This window comes from Dreissena polymorpha, chromosome 9, assembly GCF_020536995.1.
Source record: "Dreissena polymorpha isolate Duluth1 chromosome 9, UMN_Dpol_1.0, whole genome shotgun sequence".
Classification (NCBI taxonomy): Eukaryota; Metazoa; Mollusca; class Bivalvia; order Myida; family Dreissenidae; genus Dreissena; species Dreissena polymorpha.
The window spans coordinates 53,435,367-53,458,444 of NC_068363.1; the positions used below are offsets into that span (position 1 = coordinate 53,435,367).

The window sequence follows — 23,078 nt, forward strand, 5'->3', positions numbered from 1 at the left end:
AACGGGGTTAACAAGGGTTTACACACTGACATGACAGAATGTAAACACACCGTTAAAAAAATCTTTTTGCAGATATTTCAAGTTATTGAAACAGATTTGCAAAAATCCTAGTAGTGCATAAAAGACAGTTTTTCTTTAGTTCCTGTCTGTCGATATCGTATGATTTAATGATAAATCCTGGTGTGTGTACATCCATTAACCGCACAAAGTCACGTTATCCTGCACCCTGTGATCGTGCGCCTCATTTACCGTCGAAAGGTCGAGGTTAAGAAGTGCGTCAAGGGATCGGTAAGTCGAGAGTTCGATGGTCAGTCAGGGGATATTTTCTGGATACCCCTCAAAGATATACATTACCGGCTCTTCATAGGAAACGGACTCCAGAGTGTCTCATTAAGTCCTCGGTTTATTATAAATCGAGCTAAAATAGGTTTTAAACTTTCGTTCGGGTTAATAAGATTTAAAAGTCATACCCATTTATGAGCCTCGCTCTGTGAAAACGGGGTTTAACGCAAATGAATTAAGCCCCGTTTTCCCAGAGCGAGACTCATTCGTCTCCTGCTTGACGTTTACGTCCATTGCGAACGGCAGTTTTTGTTCCGCTTTTGATTGTGTTGTTGTTGCATTTTTACATAGCCACGTTTGCCAAATAGCTGACATACAATAACACTCGTCTATAAATGAAGACCTGGTATGTTTTATTTATTTGTTTTCTACGTTGACGCCATGCTGACTTAAGTAAGTTACTACGCAGTTATCAAGTCCTCTGGCAAGAACAACGATGACGTCATAAGAATAGTTGCTAGTGTGTTATCAAGTCGGTCACTTTATTGGCACTTATTCCGGTTATAATAAATCTTACATGAATATTCGTGTTTTCAGTTATTACTGACTACTTTAGTATGTAATCGTCTTCTCGTCGATATATACTATACTATTAATAAATGTTGATTCGAGTTAGTTTGTTATTTAATTAAAGTAGACGACAACATCTATTTCGTTTATCAGAATACAATCTTCATATGTTGTATTCCCATGACCCTAATAAACGTCTATTTTATTAAGCACGCAATGATCATCAGCCGTCTGTATGCGTCGGAACCGTAACGGCCTTGATCCCAGGTATACGGCGACCAATGACCATGTTTAAAACTTGTAACATGGGCATATGAATTCAACATCGACACTATAACATCATGTCTACGTCGCAGGACACAAGAATTTGTTGTAGACACGCCCACTATTTTCCGACGGAACTACGCGTATTGCATGTTGCGAGAAGTTCACAATTTCATGCTACAGAGTGCATGTCAGCACTCACTGTAGACGGCATGTACCGGTCAATTGTGAATGTTTGTATACGGACCGCAATTTAAAGAATGTGTTTCCCCTAATTTACACGAGGTTCACATTAGGTTGATATTTGTGCTTAACGGCAAAAAAACAAATGCGTACCTTGTTATTAGTTGAGTTCCGAATAAGGTCTTTTTATGAAATATGCCAGTAAACATTCTAGCTCTTTTCGTTTAGTCGCTGAGGTAACGTTCTTAAAAAAAAGGTACATGTCGTTGGTTTTCTCTTAACTCTTATTCGTTCGTTCTTTCCGAAATGTAAGAACGTGTTATCATCGCATAAAGGAAAAAAGGATTTAAATGTTTTTTCAAGGGATAGTAACTGATAATAACCCTTCAACGAAACCATGAAAACGGTATTTTTACTATATACGTCTATATATACATGTCCGCAATCCTATTTCCCTCATTGATACACGGTTTGAGTCACTTGTTGAATATGGGACACCAAGCTTCAAAAATCAAATGCGGCTTTCTGCGAACATGTTCCTTTAAAACGAAGATTGCAACTTGGTTGGTGCGCTGATTTCATCCAACTCCTCGCAGCAATTACCTCCCAAATCGGCTTACTAGTGCTGTTCACAGGATAATCACGACTTTAAATCCCCAAGGTCTGAAAAGGTAGCGTGTTCGCAACATTTCGTATCATCATAAGGAGCAGCAGCAACAACAGCTTATATTTGACCATCATTTAAATTTTCTACATTTTGGAGTTTATGTTATTATAACCATAAATAATAAAAATTGGTCACCATAACGTAATTTGTTAAAACGGCAAGGGTTTTATTTCAGCTTTGCTCGGGACAATTAACCCATGTATGCCTAGCGTCTAGAAAAAAAGGCCTTGGCAAACAGCGTAGACCCAGATGAGACGCCGCATGATGCGGCGTCTCATCAGGTTCTGCGCTGTTTGCTTAAAGGAATTTCTGTAAGAAATATTCTAAATATAGAAATAAATATACTAGACATCCCTAATTTGGTAAATAAATTGATCCAATTTAGAAGGATGGGAGAACCCACTAGGCATAAATGGATTAAAATCTCATACCGGGGGTTAGCCAAAGGTCTTCCGAACGGACACTTACATGCTTTGAAGCGGCGGTGGTCGGCTATAAAAGAATATGTTGTATTCATTGCCCTGTTGATTTGAAGTATTATGTTTATGTCTCATGATGAGTCGTAAAGAAGTAGCGGGAGTATACGTAAAGCAATTAAACAAATGATTGATCAGAAGCATTACAAACAGAAGATGACGTGCTTTTATGAAGTCGCGTGTTGTAAAGATCATGTGTAGATGTATGATCGACGATACCTCCTATGAATTATCAACAGGTGTGAGTATTTTATTGAGTTGTTGTGATGCTATCAAACGTACGAATTGACAAACAAACGTCAAACATCACAAGCGGTAAGTGAATGATTGTGATGAAAACACAGCAGTTAAAATATATCACTAAAATAATATAAACACTAGACGCAAAAAAAGAAGAACACAAAAGAAGGAGCAGATAAATGTTACTTATCATGAAGGAAGATAAAAAATGCCTGAATGTTCTGTTTAAGAGGAGTAAAATGAAAAATAAGACGAAGAATTATAAGAAGAAGCAGAATAATAATAAGAAGATGAGGAAGACGAAAACGAAGAAGACGAATAATAATAAAAAAAATAATAATAATAAAAAGAAGAAGAAGAAGAAGAAGAAGACGAAGAAGAAGACGACGAAGAAGAATAAGAAGAAGAAGAAGAAGAAATGGGCCACAATAAGACCACTACATTAAATGTCTGTCACAATCGTAGTATTTGTTAACCATGATGGTGATGATGAACTTAGTGTCGATGATGACCATCGTCCTCATAATCATCATCAACAAAAATAACAACCACATTGCGCATTACTTCATTAGAAGCGCCTAGCTGTGTCAAAATATATCTTTTTAAAACCCGGAGATCAGGCTTGCATATCCACTCACTGTGAGTGCGATTCCACAAAATCGTGATTTATTACCGTAAAATCAGTAAAATCAGCTTTAATTGTGTTATTGGACAGCGAACAATCGTTTATTACCAGGCCTGGAGCATTGAAAACAGCACGCACGGGACTACCTCGTCGAGAAATAAAACGCGCTATTTCTAGCAACCGTGTGCATAACGAAGTTGATGAGGTCCTTCCGAGCCAGAGGTTGCATGATGTGTGGACTCAGTGTGTGACCCTGCAATCCTACACAACTAACGTATTAGACTAACAAAAGTTGGGACGAATTTTTAACCCATTTATGCCTAGCGTCTAGAAAAAAGGCCTTGGCAAACAGCGTAGACCCAGATGAGACGCCGCGTCTCATCAGGGTCTGCGCTGTTTGCTTAAAGGAATTTCTGTAACAAATATTCTAAATATAGAAAAACATATACTAGGCATCCCTAACTTTGGAAATACATAGATCCAATTTAGAAGGATGGGAGAATTCACTAAGAATAAATGGGTTAAATTATAGCTGCAATTTCTAGCTAGTTTTGTTCTTACTGAACGATGTGCAATTTAGGGTAGGTCTTGTGTTGCGGGGAGGAAGCCTGAGTACCCGGATGATACCTCATCTGTCCGGCATGGTGACCCCCAACCCAACTCACATACGTCCGGGAACGCGAATTGAACCTAATGATTGGGCTAAGACATAGTTATTGCAACAGCCTGAACAAAGAATACGTTTGTCAGCGGTTAAGGTAACACGCAGAATACAGTGATTCCTTGTATAACTGTTTTCGCGTATTATTAAATAGATTATTGAGTCGCGGTCAGGAAAAAACGGGCTTAATGTGTGTATGTCGTCCCAGACAAGCGTGAGATGTCAGCACAAATGAAAAAGGGGACGACACTTTCCAACTACACTGGACTTTTGTTTAGGCGATACTTTCTTTTTCACGAAACATTTCACTGCACTGTTTGCTTTGCTTGAGACAACATCATACAAATTAAATTATATTGGTATGGTAAATTCCGGGATATACTGAATAATAATGTCCTGCTCCAATGATATCGCACGAACCACAGGCCGAAACATTATTGTGGCTTCAATTTCCTGAAAGTACTTAAACGACCAATCACGAATTCATGACCAAGTTTCGTGTAATGGTTTCAAGTGTGAACGACCGTTTTTAAAATGTAAGTACTCGAAACAGCACGATACATCGATACCAAATTGAGTCGTGTTCAGAGAAAACTGGGCATAATGCATGTGCGTAAAGTGTCGTCCCAGATTAGCCTTGCAGTCCACACTTTAGACACTTTACGCCTAAATTGGATTTTTGCTAAGAAGAGACTTCATTTAAACGAAAAATGTCATACAAGCGGAAAGTGTCGTCCCTGATTAGCCTGTGCGGACTGCAAAGGCTAATCTGGGACATGTGGAAATTGATAAAACATCAATAATATGAACGAGAATCAATAATATGAACGAGTCGAGAAATTAACTTTCAGTGTCATTAGCGTTTCAATGTGCGTCGATTATCAGGTTGAAAGTTTGAAACCGGTGTACAGCGCCCCGTGTAGTGTTGCGTTTACATAGGTGTTTTTCCTTAAAGTTTTAACTTCTTTTTCGCCGTAGTAAGTTATTTTAATGAATTCACTGGGATGAGGTTACCTGAAATCGTACCGAAATTTTGTCCACATTCTAATGTTCCGGTTGAAATATTTCATTGACGTAATTTGGAAAGGATTTACGAAATCAATTCCCGTATATGGCGCCAAGTCAATACATTAACCGCGACATTGTGTTATAAGAGACTCTTATCACAATGCCTTTGTTTTTCTGCAATTTCATTTGAGGGGAGATGTCGGATCACGTCTTAGACCCTGATCACAATTCCTTTGCTTTTATGCAACTTTATTTATTTTTATTTATTTTTTTTTGGGGGGGGGGGGGGGGGGGTGGGGGGAGTGGCGGATGATTGTACAAATACAGTATTTCTTCTTTACCTTAAAAAAGTTCTGTCTGGCATAACTTATAATTGCGCTATATATTTAAAATATGAGAACTGCACAGGCTTTTCTGGGACAAGGACATGCATTTAACCCCGTTTTTCCAGAACGTGGTAAGTGATTATTGAAGACTCTATACTCGGATATAAAACACAAGAAGGTACATTTTGATGGCACTTTTATTTTTTAATTTCAATAACAATTCTGTTCTCCAAGTTTATTATCATATCTTCAAGCAAGCCTGAGATGGTAGCAGATATGCATGCAAAACCATTACAGAAACATTTTAGAACAGAACTTCCACAACAAAAGGTAAAATATCCACTCTTTGTTGGCGAAAACCAGACATGGACAAACCAATAAAATTAGTTAACACTTACCTCTAATTGAAATGTTATAAAGCAAACATTTGTACAGAAGTTATTTATACTATTTATAACCTTTTTTTTGTAGATTTAAGTCCCTATCAAAAATCTGCATAATACAGCGTTCATGATGGACAATGAAATGACACTTAACGAAAACACATCTTTTCTTTTTTGTTCTTGCATAAAAATATACGAAAAAGTTCTTGCCTAACTCTTGCCACTTTCGATCTTTATATATCAATATCAAACAATATCAAAAACCCCGCCAATCAGTAATTTGATTATTTATTTTTTTAAATACAATATTGCACGTTTTTTGGTTTTATATTTTTTTAACGTCTGAATTAAAAATGCACACCACTAGCCTTATGACACGTTTCGTTTGTGTCAGCACGCAGATTTTTCAATCCTGAGTAGTAATACAAATTGCAATGCACCACCACTTTTTAACATCGAAGTTGTTGCACACTTAACATTTTTCAACGCACAACCCTGTGGAATGCAATTCCATCCCTTATCACAGTCCAAACTGGGTTAATTTTCTAGAAATATCAACTTTGGTCCCATGTGTTCCGGTATTAAGGAAACATGTGAAAACACGAACTGCTAGAAAATTAAACCAGTCCGACTCTGCAGCAAAATGACAGAAAATTGTAAAAACCCTAAAATTTTGTAAAAATTTGAACTAAAATTCAATTTCTTCACAAACTCTGCTGAATTAATAAAATGTTTAAACCAGTCATATGAATCGAATTCAGGGTTTTTAACAATTTTAAGTCGTAACATCATAAAACATACAAATTATGCTGACTAATCAATTTCTATGACATATTCCTTTAAAGGCATCATAAAACTGATGTTCTCATATCACAGTGAATAATCTCTCCCACCAACTTGCAATAGACTTTGGAAAAAAACCCACCTTATTCATATTAAATCATTTTCATTTCTATAAAAAAAGCCACAACAACATTTTTCAAAGTAGCAAACATTTAACAAGAAAGTGTTTTGTTAAAACCATTTGTAAAGATGCAAGTTGGAGGAATCGCTTGTCTGCACGTTCTGAGATCCAAGACACTTTCTAGCTGCAGAGATTTCAAAGGAAAACAATCAGGGGCACAGTCGGAACTTTGTAAATGTGTGATTTTTGACATCTTTGTTCCGTTTACCAAAATATTTATCTTTAACCTTTTCTGTTTTTACACTATTATTTTTTACATCAATGATAAATGTCTCAATGTAGCGAAAAATCAAAATTCCTATGAGTGCCCCTGTTGTTTACGCCTAGTATTATAACATGAATACAAACATAAAACACATGATATCACCGATGAAGAATTCTCATTTTATACCCATTGACTGCCTAGAAAAATGGCATTAAAAAGTTATCTCTACTTATAAAATAAATTGTAAGTAAATTGAAAAATATCTTAACAAACTATTTTTAAGGATTATCATCATCTTATATGTTTTATCTTCTTGAATATATCTTCTTAACACATTCCTGTATGGCAATCGTTTTTTTAAATACCAGGTATTTTCTATCCAATAAGAATGCAAGCCATGATATGCTTCTGAAATTTTACAAGAAAAATATGTACTTAAAAAGTACTGCAAAACAAGATGTCCGCATCTCAAAGATCGTTTACACCCGTAATGTATCAGTTTGACAAGAAGAGTACAAAGTAAAGAAACAGATAGTTCCTCATTTTCAAGCTGATTTTTAAGAACACATTTTGTTTTCATATCACAGCCACAATCATCATACATTTATGCGCTGCTAACGCAACCATAATACACAGAAACAAATCCACTGTGATGCATATTCACATAGTAACAAAACACATTCATTCTTACACTATCTTTTTCCTTAAAAGGTCTAAATTTTTAAGAGAAAAATATCCTTTTGAAGTTTTTTTTAAATACCATTTTAAGAAGCAATCTAAAGGATTTGGCATTGAATTCTAAATGTAAAGAATAATTTACCAAAAAAATATAAATACACTTATTTTCTACAGTGAGATTTAAAGAAATAAATTTGTCATGTATAACACATAAAATTTAACGAAGAGAAACAAAACCACACATGTAGTACACAAACACGATTCAATCAAGACTGGCCATTAGGTTATTCTTATAATTGGTTATACTTATTTAATTTAATATGTTAAACACTCTTTAAAATTTCAAATGAATCGCACAACATTTAATCTAAAACTTTAACGATCATGAAATTTGGCAAATATAGAAGCTGCAAAAAATCTAAAACTTAAAAACAAATTTAAAACCCAATGACTATAACATAAGCAATGTTAATGATGTTACAAAACCATCTAACAAGCGAGTTATAAAAATAAGTTGCAGCATTTCTTCAAAGTCTAAGAAAATAAAAAGTATAAAGAAAATGCATGAATACCTCTAATGTTTCTGCAAGAAAAAAACGTTTTTAAGCATGAATGAGTTTTATGCTCTGTATAAAAACAGTAAAAAAACTTATTTCTAACTTGTCGTGTAAAACATGAAATGTGGTAAAAACATGAAAACGTAAGGCCAAATTGCCCTGTGCCTCACAAACAATGTAATGAACACTTGAATACTGTCAATGGCTGTCCACATGGAATGAGAGATAAAACTGCAACATAGCAACCTGCAAATGTTCCGAGTCATTGATAGACCAAATGGAAGCCAATAAATGGCGCAATATCACTGAGTATTGATATGAAGGACCCCCACAGAGCTGATGATGCAGTTTTACCTGATACATACATTGAACAAGTTTCAACTTGCACAAAAATATAAGGCTTTCTGAAAGACTTTCTCATAGAGACGAACACTTGCCGCTTGTCCGCCAGTCGTAGCATGATTCACCTTGTGAAACGTTGGGTTTTGTCAACTATATACACTGGTTACTTGTCCAGCTTGATTCTAGCACAGATTTGTTCAACAAGGCGACAGGGCACAAGCCATGCCCCTAGCACATAGACTCAGTTCCGATCACTAGCAGTGAACGACTGTTCCACTTAAACGACTGCTCAAACGACAAAATAATCAAAACTTGCGCCAAAGAAACCAAATACATACATGTACATTTAAACACGCTGACACTAAGAATCGAGAATTACAAAATTTTTAGTCTTTTGAATTTTTTTTCTGACATTTATCCTCCCTTCATACTGTGTTTGATCGGATGCGATGATGAGATGATTGTGTGATGAGGAATGTCTGATGAAGACTACAACAGAACCATGTTCCCGCAAGGTCCAAACTTTCCTCCGAACGTTCAACCCCGCCCTAGCTGCCTAGAACATGATGCCACAATTGGACGACTGCGAATTCGGCAACGAACTCCCGCTGTCAAATCCCGAAGAGCCGATGCTGATTCTGGCCTCTAGCGGCTGACGTCGCTTAGCTAGACTCGAGCATGGCGGAGAGAGGCGGAACGAGGGGAATTCGCCGAAATTCTCGTCGTCTTCGTCATCGTAGTTTTGGATTTCTAATCCTTCGTCCAGTACCTCGTCTCTCATGAAGAATTTCGGAGGCCCCGAGATGTGGAGGTGCTGCTGCATCATGCGGTTGATGGAGATGGCAGCGTCTGCAAAGTTTTCCAGATCTTTTGTGCTATTGTTCCTGAAATCAGAAAGGCAATATTTAAGTTTCAGAGTATCATGCCAAGTGATTTACATCAAAGTTTCAATTTACATAGTTGCATGTGCTGATAAACAAATGAGGATAATTTGCTCTAAAATCAGTTCAACATTAGTTTAAGACACTAAATCCACCTTTAAACAAAGATATTGAAAATTGAGTAGGAAAAAAGATTTTTAAATTTTTTAATATACATCAGGGTATTCAAGTAGTACAATAAAAAAGAAACCAATGTAAACATGAAAAATCAATGTTCACAATGACAGCAGACTACATACCTAGTAAGTATTCTGGGAGTGGCAAGCGGCGTTGCGTCGGGTGGACTGACGATCCACTTGTGTCTGAGCACGTCAGCGGCGGAGTAGCGCTTGCTTGGCTCACGCACCAACAGTCGGCGGATCAGGTCCTTTGCCTCCTCGGACACGCAGCTCCACTCGGCCTCGGGGAACTCATAGAAGCCGTCCTGGATGCTGGTGAAGAGCATCTCCTGACAGGCCTGGCACATCTCCCCGCGCTCCCAGCCACACTCGGACCCACACTGACCGTAGAACGGCGGGTAGCCACACAACATGATGTACCTGAGCACGAGAGAGAAATGTGAACAGTGGAAACAAGGCTTGAACAACTTAATATGTTGGAAAAGCTATTCACTTATTGCGTAATATTATGTAAAATGCAAACAAGATTTTTAGTATTTTGTATTTGGAAGTCCGACTTTGCAGAACATTTAAAGATATATTTTCAGAAATATTAAGCAAACAGCAAAGGTTTGAAAAAAACTAATCTTGTGAAAGCTGTTTATTTCATTTCTAATATTATTAAAAATATATATGTCATAAAATAATAAATTTGGTTTATGCCAACAAATTTTTTAGTTTTCTTGGTATTTGAAAGTCCTGGTTTTCTGAACAATTTCTAGTTCAGCATTCTAAAATTGGATAACCTAATCACAATTATTCACTGAATTACAGAAGTTAGAGCAGGCAATTAACACAAGGTGAGAACTGTGAATTCTTAATTAGGATGACAACGTGTAGAAGACAAATGCTCTTGAACTTACAAAATAATTCCAAGACTCCATAGGTCACACTTCTTATCGTAGGAGAATGACTCGCCGACCCACGCGTCCACCACCTCTGGCGCCATGTACTCGGCCGATCCGACTGGCGTGAGTAACTCGGGGGTCTTGCAAGAGTCCTGATCGCTACTGATTGGAATGCCACTTGCCAGGTCAAAATCACAGATACGGATTGGTACGACTTCGTCCCATAGCTCGCACAGGATGTTTTCTGGTTTGAGATCACGGTGAGCTATACCTGCAAGAAAACAAAACAGAAATTTGATAAATTTAAATACACAGAGTTATTGTGACTTTGCTTTTAGCATCAAATTTCACTGTCTTTTTATATGCATCAAATGAATGTCGTTGTATGTTGTAGTAATACTGCAGATTGAGATGGGATCGCTTAGGCAGAATTGCCAACAGAGCAAAGTTAGAACAATAAATGTTCTGCAAAATGTTGGACAGTTTTACATAAGGTATGCAGAGTCAATGACATTTTTTAAAATTAATAATCAGCAAAACTGAAATGACTGATCATTTTGAAATAGACATTGATCACATTTCCTAGTTTACGTAATAAAACAAATATGTTACATTCACAATTTAATACCCCGTTCTCGTACCTTTACTGTGCAGGAAGTCGAGAGCCTGAGCGATGCACTGGACCACCTGGCTGGCCTCGAGCTCTGACAGGTGCCCCCTCTGCTCGATGTTTGCAAGCAGCGTCCCACCCGGGATCTTCTCAAACACGAGGTAGAAATGGTCCTCCTCCTCAAAGTACTCATGCATCTGGAGGATGCTCTGCTGGCCACGGCACACGTGGAATATCTCAATCTCCTTGAACACCTTGCTGCGAGACCGGCATGTGTCTTTCTGAATTTCCTGGAAACAATGTCAGGGGACTCTTTAGGACAATGTTTATCTTATTTTAATAACATTACCCGCCTCTTTATTCTAATAAAAAATATTGATCCTTTTTATTCTTATAATAATGTTGTTCCTCTTATTTTTTTTGTTCCCTTAACAAATTTTCACAGTTGACTGTCTAGCTTCAATATCTGATTAAGAAATGTTAACAGCTCTTTCAAATATCAAACAGATATGTGACTACCTCTTTTCTTACAAAATTTGTTTTCCAAAAAAACAACAACAACAAAACTTCATTAATTCATCAGGGTTTCACAAGACAGCGAGGTTAAGACATTCATCTTGTTTTGTTCACTTATAACACGACATGTACCAGTATTTTATAGTAACCTACATTCCCAGACAATTTACAATGTACAAGGCAAGAAATGCTGTTGGCTGTTTATAATACAGATGTTCCACAAAACCTCAATGAGAATTCTGAAATTCCAGTGAAAAACCAATACCAGTACAGGCTGAGAGGTGATGGGAGCATAAGCTGACAGGAAAGGCTTGTTTCAAATTCAGGAACTAGGCTGCTGCCTGGGAAATAGCAGCCAATATGAAGGATAATTATCAGCTAGCATGTACATGTAATTGCCAGGTTACAAGCATAGACCCGGGTAATCGGGTATCTGGGCTTGACCAGATCTAATGGAGGTGTGGTGCATTATATTGGAACAGACTGTAATTGCTGGTTTGTATTTTCTGTAGGCTTGGGTTGAATTGATGTTTATGTTTCTTTAAATTGAAACGATACACAGGAAAGTTCAAGAGATCAGCTGCAACAATAGTAAACAGAGCAACAAAAACATGTTTTTTGGTACTTGATAGCTGACAGACACCTCTGCTAAGCTCATTACCATAGATAACCTGCAAAACATTTCATTAAGATAACATTTGCTTCCTCGATTCTAGTGTTGGAGTGCTGTTTTGAAGGCAAAAACTCTAAACTTTAAATGGAATTGCAAAACAAACACAAACCAGGAATGTTGTGAAATTTCTTGTCCCCTTTACTTATTTAGAAAGGAATTCAAGACACCTGACAAAACTACCAAAATTGCAATCTGTAAATTAAAGACATATGTTAACATTCCCAGGTCTTAATCAAGAACAATAGTAGAACATGACTCATATTTCTTATCTCTTTATTTCTTTAGAACATAACCCACAGAATATAATACACAATACAGATAGATCTTTCAACTTTTGGCACACACAAATGTATTGATATCGAGCAATAAAACTTAGAGTTCAACCATGATCAAGCACTCTTTTTCACCCTAATGCTAATTTTAGTTGTTTTTTCTGGCTGGCTGCCATCCGATGGTAACGCTAGAGCAGATCAAGTACTTAACCCATTTATGCCTAGTGGACTCTCCCATCCTTCTAAATTGGATCAATTTATTTCCAAAATTAGGGATGTCTAGTATATTTATTTCTATATTTAGAATATTTCTAACAGAAATTCCTTTAAGCAAACAGCGCAGACCTAGACGAGACGCTGCATGATAAAGCGTCTCATCTGGGTCTACGCTGTTTGCCAAGGCCTTTTTTCTAAACGCTAGGCATAAATGGGTTAATATCAAACAACCGTGAACCTGATTTCATATAGAATCCAACATACTTTTATTGTTATTTCAAATCATTTACAAGGGCATTTCACAAATCTGGATGACTGAACAATTTGAAACCTATATACCAATTAGTTTTTAACAGTTTTAGTATTTAACATGAAACCAATTTTAATTTTATTTAAAAAATATGACTTGTTAAATGGAACATGTTTTTGCCATAAATAAGTCGCTTATAATGTCTCTTTAATGCAAATGATTCCACTGTTTTGCATAAATTCAACGCCCTTTGTTTTCCCTTAGCATAAACAATATTCAGCTGTAAACTTTACTTCTGACAGCTGTATTTCAAACTAAAACAACTTGTTAAATGCCACACTGCATCTACAGTATGTTGAGACAGGTTTTTTTTATAAATGTTAAATTCAGGCCTTGATAATTTGCAATGTACGCACAATTTCCTTTCCACCACATAACCTATTCTGATACAAAGAGCACTCAAAAGCAGTCATTTGAATTAAAAAACCAATAACAATATCAGGAAAATCTATTGGTAACAATGTAGTTGTTCTTAAAGCTTTGGTCATTTTTCCCACCCGATATAATAAATTTGATCCTCTTTGTTTATTGTGGAGATTGAAAACATTGTACAAATTGAATTTTATGGTTCATTTAGAGCAAAGTACAACCAATCACACAAACTGGCCTGAAGCCAGCCAAGTTTTAGTGCAATAAACACCCTACACCCTGTAGCCACCACTTATCAATGATCAGTAGACCTACCAGAATAGCCGGGACCTAGCTATAATGATGTCTATCTAAGATCTATTTGATTTAAGATTAGATGGTACATGTGTCAAATGTGGGCTGAGTTCAGCATGGTACAATTTACATATTGTCTGACCCCTTCATACAAAAACAACAATAGCCACACAACACAATCATATAGGTCATGATAAACTCTCTGGCAGGTGAAAGATGGGCCCAGCCAGTGACTTATCAAGGGCTTATCAGGTGTGCTAATTGTCTAGTGGTAGACATTTGGTTGATTATTAACTGATTTACTGATATCACAATTGAATACTTAACTTCATTGTATTGTGTGAAATCAGCATGTACATAGTATTCCATAACTTTATAGCCTCCAGACATTTACACTCAACAAAGTGTAAACAAATATGTGTTATCTCATTCATATTTATCTGAATAGTCTATTTTATTGTTCAAACTTACTGCCCCTAGCAATAGTGCTGTAAAGATTTCATTATTATATACAAACCTGTAAAACTACTATGTACATGTATCTAAAAATATGTTTTTCAATGCATGTCATTCTTAAGATTTGACAGACTAGCTCATTAGGTATGCAAATAATGTATGGGCCATTAATAATGTAGCTTGACACATTACCGCCCTTGGCATAGTTGCTGACAAAGCAAAGTGAACAATGAGTGTTCTGCAAAATGTCAGAGGAAAGTTTAACCTGCAGTTTCCAGTGTCAAAGGAAATATAATTTACTGTTAAATTTTAATTAAAAAAAAAATACAGGTAAATGTGGAGCTAACAAAACTTCAACTAAAAATAAACAGGACTGAAATGACTGATAATAATAAATGTTTAATCAGCAACATCATGTTTACTGGTCATGTACGTAATTCCGGCCTGTACGTAAAAAATCGGCCACCTGTGTAAAATCATTTTCATGATCTTAACGCACATATTTTGTTTTTATTTAGAAAAATCAACATGAAAACCATCCCCACTCTCAATATTTTGCAAATGTAAGAAACATATCACTGTAAACTTTTGTGTTAAAATGTCACAAACATAACAGGAAATATTTGGCTCATGGGGTAAGTGATGTCATCATTAGTTGCAACAATTATATTCATATAAGAAACAAATCTATTTGATAAAATTATTTTTATTTTATCTAATAAACTTTAATTAAAGTTTTAACAATTAATTGTACAAAAACTTATATTCAAAACATACAAATCAGAACCTAAATATAAATTTTTAATATATGAATTACCTCCCTTTATAAGAATATTACTAGATTACATGTTTTAATATTATATATAAGCGTTTACTAATAATCAACACTGAAGTCAACTTTTCAAACAAAATGTGTTTACTTTTTTAGCTATGTTTGAAAAAATTTATTAATCACATTAAAAACAAATATTTTTTAATGAATTAGCAGTTTCCCATTGTTTATATTTATTAAAATAGGTAGGGGGAGTAACTGGTATAATAATTTCGCATTTATTTTAAATTTCAAGTCAAAAATGTTTATAGTATAAACATTGATTAATACTCTGAAATTGAGGACATTTGTCAAAAGATATTGCTTTGTAATTTTATCTGCAGATCAAACTGAAAAGTGGCCGATTTTTTAGGTACATTTAACCTACGAAAATGGATAGTTTACTTGTCATCATTTTCTGTTCATTAAGTAACATTCACCGATCTAATTCTATTTAAATTTTCATGCTAGGTGAGTTTTGAACCCAGGATTATATATGTGAAGTTTAGTTTCAACCAGTTGCCTAACACTAAAGATTTTTCTTAAATAGTCCCAAAAGTGGCCGGAATTACGTACATGACCAGTAACCATGTTATTTCAGGGCTTGCACTAAGCGGCGTACGGCCGTATATTACGCCCGATAATTGTTTCCATACGCCGATAAAAAAAAGCCATGACGTCCACTGTACTTCCTTAAAATTGGTCATACGCCGAAAATAGCAACCCGTGACGTAAGCTGTCGATTAAAATAACACTTCAATCAACACTGCTTTCTGCCGACTCAATGTGTTTTGCACACGTCTCGATCAGTCTAAACTCCGCCTCCTTATATTTGCTACCGCCCGCAGGTGATTAGCAAGTTTATTGTTTATCTAACGATTACACAATTTACCCCCCGCGCGGATCGCAAATTGACCGTGACAAAGCAGTCGCTTAAAATTGGTTGCTTTAACAACACACTCGTGTCTCTTCGCGTGCCATATGTTGTCTAATGATTAGGAGATAATTGCTGGTTTTGGGCAGACGGTACGGTAAAAGAAAGACGGCAAAAATAATAAAAGAAAAACAAAATTGATCAAAGTTTAATTAATTACGTAGATTCACTACCGTATTAGGTCCCGCGAGTTTTCACAGTTTGTTAATCCACCGATAATTACGAGTAATAACCATCTTATATAAACTGGAATCACAGTTCATTTTCTATACTAACAAGTCATTTTACTAGTAAGAAACATTCAGAAAACACATTTCCTTGATTAGATATAAATTATCCGAGTAGAATTAAATTGCTACGTCATGATTTTCGACATTGCAAATGGCTGACCTGTTGAAACATTCAACCCGCGTTCAGTTCAAAGCTGGCGATTCAAATTACAAGTAATGTTGGTTCAATAATGGAGAAAACATTAAATGGATTTACAAAATGTAACAAATAGTTGATAAGGTTTGTTAAACCAGATAACAACAAGGAAAGTTTGGATTATTGAAGTTTAACTGGTAAGGCATTTATTAAGTGTACATATTTCGGACATATATAGTATTCGGATAAACAGTAATTGATATACTAGATGCTCCATCATGACCATTCATTAAGATGGTGTTTTGTTGCAAATGCAGTCATAGGAATGAGGATAATAAAATGACAATAAATATGTGATGAAAATGTGCAACCGCACATATCTCAAATTACTTAAATGTGTTGAATGACTTAAATGTGTTATGATTACATAGATTTTAATGAGAATTTATTGTTTTTACAAATGAACATAGTAAAATGATAGAAATAATCAAAGTTTTGAAATTAACATGTTTTGTTTTTTAAGTCGATATTGTTTGCACAAACTTATACCCTGATTTTCCAAACTTCTCCCTATTTTTAAAGCCTAGGGTAGTCTCCGCCTTGTTGTAAGATATACATGTATCTAGTTACTTTCACAGATGTACAGTGACCCAAAATGGATGGGAAGAGTTTGTGATCATTTACGCAGTTGACATTCCGTTAACATCAACATTAAAGTTGTTTGGACTTCCAACATTTTTGAGTGGGACTTCCATAATTAAAGGGCAGGAAGTCAGGACTTCCAAAATTTATTTCTTAGTGCAAGCCCTGTTATTTTGATTAGCTGTTTTTAACCTTCAAACCATAGACAATTACATGTAGAAAACATAGATAACGATAGTTGACCACTTTGAAACGGCTGTTAATCCATGTTCCACCCTAAACCAGTCTGGATTACTGAATGAACCGGTGATTTAAAAACAGCCAGTGACCTTCACCTTGTGTTTGTTTACAAAGTAAACCTGCTTAAGGCTTAAATCAGCTTTAAGAAATATTCCTCTTTTGACTTGCAAAAAACATGTGCCTATTAAACAACAGATCATGATTCCAACTATTTTTAGTTTTTAGTCACCTGATAACCCTTCAATTAACAACTAAACATTAATTTACAGTTTTAGACACAGCATGAATGAACATAATTACAGAAAGCAACATAAATAAAACCTTTCCTCAAGTTGAAGTGAGGAATTCACATTAACTTGTCTGCAATGGCTGTTATATTAGCATCCATCACAGAGGTCTATCATAGACTATAGGAAGTTGATTTTCTTCAGCTAATTACTGGCAGCCTGCCACAGAAAGGGTGGAAATTAGGCGGCATGCAAGCTATTCCTGTTCACATATGATGCAAACATGTGACCTGCTACACTACTGCCATAATGTACATTGCAGATCTACTACGCAGTTAGAAAAGTGAAGTCAGTAAGAACTAAGAACCGAGAAAACACGGGTCAAAAATTGCAGGTAATGTAAAACTAATACATGGATATGTTACCCTACCTTTACTGCGTATTCCTTCTGGGTTTCAAGATTTCTGTATGTTCGAACGGCAGCATACGCGCCATTGCCCAATATCTCTCCTGTTGGTTCATACAAATCTGAAAGCAAAAATAAGGTTTACAAAGTGAATTTATGAAAGAAAAATCTCCACTGCCTACAAGTGGCATTGAATGGGATTACAGATATATATTATTATTATTCGTGCTAAATTGAATTTCCAAGCAATACAGTTGTAAACCTCTGCAACCCACAAATAAACTTCTTCAAAGCATTAAAAACCAAAACATATCACATTAACAATAAACTAAGTACGTGTATATGTCTACAAGTATTTGGTGCGTTTACACCAATTGCTGTGATCACCAAACTGTGCCAAACAATAAAACTTGACGGGGACATTTTTATTATTTAGAATAACAGTTGCTGAATAAATGGTACAGCAGAGAACAGGTTAATTAAGTAGAACAGGTTATTTATGTAAATCTCTGCTCTGCAAAGCTCGCCTGTTTACCAAAATGAAATATGTAGTAACAGTAATCACTGTCACCCAAATCTGACCTTTGAAAGCTACACAATGTGACAAAGGGTACTCGTGTACATTTTACAGTTGGCAAATCCTACCACAGTCGCCTTGAGGGTTAAACCATGCAGATTACAGGTATGTGTATCCAGCTTGGTAAAAAATGAGGGTACTCAAATAATGTGTGTACATTGTTACTCTGTCCTAAAAACAACCAATCAAAACTGTGCACTACTTTATGCATCAAGAAATCCAATAACAAGCTGGTACCCTGCTACAAATCTGGGTTATCAAGCATTGAACAAAGAAGATACCGGATATTTGTTCCCAGCTTGGTGTATACAATATCGGTCAATAGTGTTTTGAAATAGCCCCAGTTATCATTTAAGCTGACTCTGTTTGTAAACACTTTAAACCGGGCGAGTTGACCTACTTTATTGCATGGGGCTGTAAACAGCTAAGTGTTTTCATTTATCGACAGCAATTAAGAACATTGCATCATATTCAGTAACTGACATGTTAATGGGCATGTAAAAAAAATAAAAATGAAAAAGATTACACCATTTGTAAACAAGTATTATTGTGTGGGGCTGTAAACATCTAACAAAGCGTTTTCATTTGTTAACAACATTAAAGAACATTGCATTTAATTGCATTATATTGAGTAATTTCCACACAAATAGACATGCACAAAGAAATTTGGAAAAATATTACACAATTTTGTGTAATATGAAACAACTATAAACAATGAAAGATAAACCTTTCTACCATTATTTGAGAATATTGTGCAAATACATTTTTCAATTACACAACATAATAAACAGTTTACTAATAAGTGTAATCTATGCTGATATTAATAATAACAACAACAGATTTCTTGTATTAAGTACTATTGTGTTCAAAAACAAATGTTTGAACCTGTATAAAGTGGTGACATCAGCTTTTATGTTATAAGCAGATCTTCGATTATTGCACAGTCAGATATTCTGGCATGTTCTCCGGATTTCAGTGCTATTTTTAGAGACAGAAACTATTGAATCAGTTTCTATTTTAAGACTATCATCCGTTGCGTGAAATTGATGCAATAAGTTTTGTTTTTAAAAATAGAAATTTACTGTCTAAAATTACATGTAGGAAAACCATTTCTCACTTTTCATTTTAAACTTATAGCCCTTATTGTATGCATTGCTTTTCTTTAATATTGATACAAACATAGCTCATTAATAAACCATGAAATACATAAGTAAATGTTTTAGCGCAAAATGATGAGCGATTATTATTTATGAGACATCAGGAATTGATTCATGTAGTAGTAATCTTAAATGACTTATGATGTTGCGATTTAAGGCACATCATGTTTTGTAACATCTGCCTTTCAATGCCATTTCACAAGAATTTTAACTCTGCGATCAATACACTAATACAGGGTCTATTTGTGGCATATTCTTAACGGAGTATGTGGCCTATGTAATACTTATGTGGCAATACCGTGTCACAGATAGCTGTGACATGGCTGCAATATGTGGCAGGAAATAATTACAATGAAGTGTGATGATGAATCATCATTCTATAAATGTAATTTCTGGAAATAAATAGAAATCAGTTGCCAATAATATGAACTTTATTTCCTCAACAGTCCACATTTCATACAAGATGAAATACTAAATAAATCGAAATATACCTAAGTTTAATACATCATAGATGTACCAAAGACAAATATGATTTCTTATGATATGTTCATGTGGCTACCTTTTACGCAGTGATGAAACAGGGTTTTCCCTTGCTCACTATTTTCTGTAGCTAATTTACCTTTTTACATCACAATTCTATATCAGTGCTCCAGCTAGGCCTAAATCGAAGGGCGCCGCGCCCTGCCCTCCCGAACCTCCGCCCTGCCCCCCCGAACCTCCGCCCTGCCCCCCCCCCCTCAAAAAAAAAAAAAAATTTTTTTTTTTTTTTTTTTTTACATATGATAATTCATAAATCTCTTATTACATTGTAATTAGTTTAATCCTCATTGTAGACATTATATTTGAATGGTTTAATAATAATGGGAATAATACAATTATTTATAACATATAAATTAACATGCAAATAAAAGCATTCCAGAAACACCCGCGCGCTCGAACGTGCCCTTTTCACAAAATACTGCGCGTCGAAAGTGCCCTTTTCACAAAATACTGCGCGTCGAAAGTGCCCTTTTGACAAAAAAGCCACCCTGCCCTTTTCAAATTCTAGCTGGAGCACTGTATATTTAAGATATTTTAGCTTAAACCTATTTATTTTAAGCTCAATTGCATAGAAAGTCTAAGGCTGATTTGAAATGCTTTCGAGTCTGTTTCCTGGGACTAGAACCAGTATTTGTTGTCTATGGGGGAGATCTAAAGAATGCTCCCACAGTGGGGATCAAACCTGTGACATCATATCATTTAAACCATGGCAGCCTTTAAGATATTTTATGGATGATTATGAAGAAAAAGTTGAAGTGAAAATGCTTCTTTATTTGTTCTTGTAGCTATCGACGAATTTGGAGAATGGAAGAGTAAGCCATGATCAATAGATGAATAACATAAGCTGTGTAGGTCAAACAACACACATACAAATGTTTGGCGTCTACATGCGGGGGATATATTAACTGACTGTTTTACACTGTACATGCTATCAAAATGACAGTTCTAGATACATGCATACTTACAATTAATTACAGGTGAATACAGCAGGTTAATGAATCTGTCAAAACTGTCATTTACTGACACACAACATACACAGTAAGACCTCCCACTACAAACAACATGAAACACAAAATAAAAAGAATACAAAAATGAACTGATTGGCAATTTGTATTTACCTTGAAACTTTTTGACTGGAATGTCAGCAGCCCTCTTTTTCTTTTTTCTGTTCCTGTTTTGTGTACTAGTTGTAGTTATGCGGTTGTTTTCGTGGTCGACTTCCAAAAAATCCATGTCCATTTCCTGTCCGTTATCGAGAAGCAGTGTAGAAGGCCTGCGTGGGGACAACCTATCATTAAACGCTGACTTCTGTTCCACCTGCAGAGAAAATAAAACAAAATAGCTTTAACTCCTATTCTTGTTTTTCTGCAATTTAATCAGAGCTGGTTAAGGTCCTTATTTCCACAACTGTTTAAACATTTATGTGTTCTATCAAAATCATTTTTACTTAATTCATGTTCATTGTTATTGTAATGTTACATGTAAGTTTGTTCTTACTTAGCTGCAATCATTTTTCAAAAGTAAAACACATAAATAGCACAAGACAAACCTCCATAAAATTATCAAAATCATCTTCTTCAAAGAATTCTATGAATATTCCCATGTTCAATACTTTTGATAAAAAATATATATAAAATTAATAAATTTTTTATAAAAATGCAAGTTGTAATTTTTAGCACAAAACTGTAGAATTCTCAAAGTTGAATGGCACTGTCATTACATTACACATTGATTTAAGTGCACAGGGAAAGTGCAAACTGAAAATGAGCAGATTGCAAGTAGAGATGAGAACTTGTTCTCAAAATAATGGTGTGAAAATCATTACACAAAGAATAGAAGGATTAGGTGTGACAATTGATAGCCATCACAATTTACAATTAACTGTTAATTTGAATGATTCTAAGTGTCTGTCACCAATCAAATTACTTAAGCTGTGTCAAATTAGAGTGCAACTGAAAATAACTGTTATTTTATAATTAATAGTGTTCAAATGGTAATCCACTTATTCAATTTATTTATAGTTCTCAGCAGTTGCAAGTGTTATTAATTACAAAAAGAACTATCTAGAAGGTAAGTCACACATCATTTTAATGTGTTTCTTCTGTACTTATACTTGAATCAAAACATATTAATGATGTACTTACAATTGTGTCCAACATTTTTGTTATTTATTCCTTTTCTATCGTATTAATAATTCCAAATCTTCTGTTGTCTTATTTTCCCTTCTACAAAGATTACTCAAGACCGTTAAGCCTTTTTTCTTACAACTCCAGTACCCTCTACAAGCCCATCTTTCGTCGTTCGCTACTTTCCTAACACTAACGGTTTTATACGTCAGCCGATGTTTATGTATTGGCTGTCGACGTGTTCTTTGTGTGTGATGATTCATTTGACCTTTGACCCGTTGACGTTTTATGAAGCGGTTGTTTACATCAGGTTCAAAAATAGGTCAATAACTTATGAATACAAAAACATAGTTTGCTACTAACAGTACATGCATACTTTTGACGACATTAAATTCAGTAATGCACATTCTTTTGATTGCATTATATATTTATTGATGTGCAACATTACCTGCTTCATATTATGTGGCCGAAGCTCTTCGCTGAAATCCTTCATCTTTCCATTTGTTTTCTTAGTGTAAAAGAAAGACTGACTGGTTTCTCGTTGGTACTTTTGGAGCTCTGCTTTGTTACTGAAACTATGAATACAGACTGAAACTAAATTTAACAAAAATGAATTATATATTTTTTATTTTGTAGCAATATGAACAATAAAAGACGATATGTATCACTGGAGCTAACATTTGAGTAAATTCAATATTTGATAAAAAATAACATTTGGCAGACGCTTTGTTTTTTTTCTGTTGCAAGCGTCTATGTGACGGTGAAAAAGATCAGAGTAGGAATTGCACGTTGATTTTATTTTTCCCAGACGCAAACGTCAAGAAATACAATGGATTTGCCCAAACCTCCAGACGGTATTTTAATTTTGTGCCTTTAATTTTCCTTTCACTTTAATTCAGAATCTTACCATCGGTTGTTTGCCTATATTTAGGTTTCCAGTCAACTCGTACCTAAGTCA

The 23,078-nt window shown here is 35.2% G+C and overlaps 2 protein-coding genes across 3 annotated transcripts in view; one reads left to right on the forward strand and one right to left on the reverse strand.

Moving 5' to 3' along the window:
• Positions 1-5,483: 5,483 nt before the first annotated feature.
• On the reverse strand, positions 5,484-22,703 carry LOC127846634 (MAP kinase-interacting serine/threonine-protein kinase 1-like). 2 transcript variants are annotated; one of them, XM_052378064.1, is made up of 7 exons: positions 22,569-22,703; positions 21,113-21,311; positions 17,745-17,842; positions 11,020-11,278; positions 10,394-10,649; positions 9,612-9,911; positions 5,484-9,315 (listed from the first exon to the last, which is right to left on the reverse strand). In XM_052378064.1, the coding sequence occupies exons 1-7, from the start codon at positions 22,611-22,613 to the stop codon at positions 8,988-8,990; spliced, it is 1,485 nt and encodes a 494-aa protein (XP_052234024.1). In that variant the 5' UTR covers positions 22,614-22,703; the 3' UTR covers positions 5,484-8,987. The 2 variants fall into 2 exon arrangements, with proteins under 2 accessions (XP_052234024.1, XP_052234025.1); XM_052378065.1 differs by lacking the exon at positions 22,569-22,703 and adding an exon at positions 22,139-22,369.
• A 33-nt stretch (positions 22,704-22,736) lies between these two features.
• The window catches only part of LOC127846635 (calcium homeostasis endoplasmic reticulum protein-like), a 29,205-nt gene continuing 28,863 nt past the window's right edge, over positions 22,737-23,078 (forward strand). The window contains exon 1 of the mRNA XM_052378066.1: positions 22,737-22,974. Coding sequence (XP_052234026.1) covers positions 22,950-22,974 — 25 coding nt within the window. The 5' untranslated portion in view covers positions 22,737-22,949. The remainder of the gene's footprint in view (positions 22,975-23,078) is intronic.

Coding starts and splice junctions, on each gene's coding strand:
- LOC127846634 (XM_052378064.1), bottom strand. CDS start 22,613: ATGAAGGATTTCAGCGAAGAGCTTCGGCCACATAATATGAAGCAG. Junction 21,312..22,568: donor GGCCACATAATATGAAGCAG/GTAATGTTGCAC, acceptor TTTTCTCTGCAG/GTGGAACAGAAGTCAGCGTT. Junction 9,316..9,611: donor ACTCCCAGAATACTTACTAG/GTATGTAGTCTG, acceptor TTCTGATTTCAG/GAACAATAGCACAAAAGATC.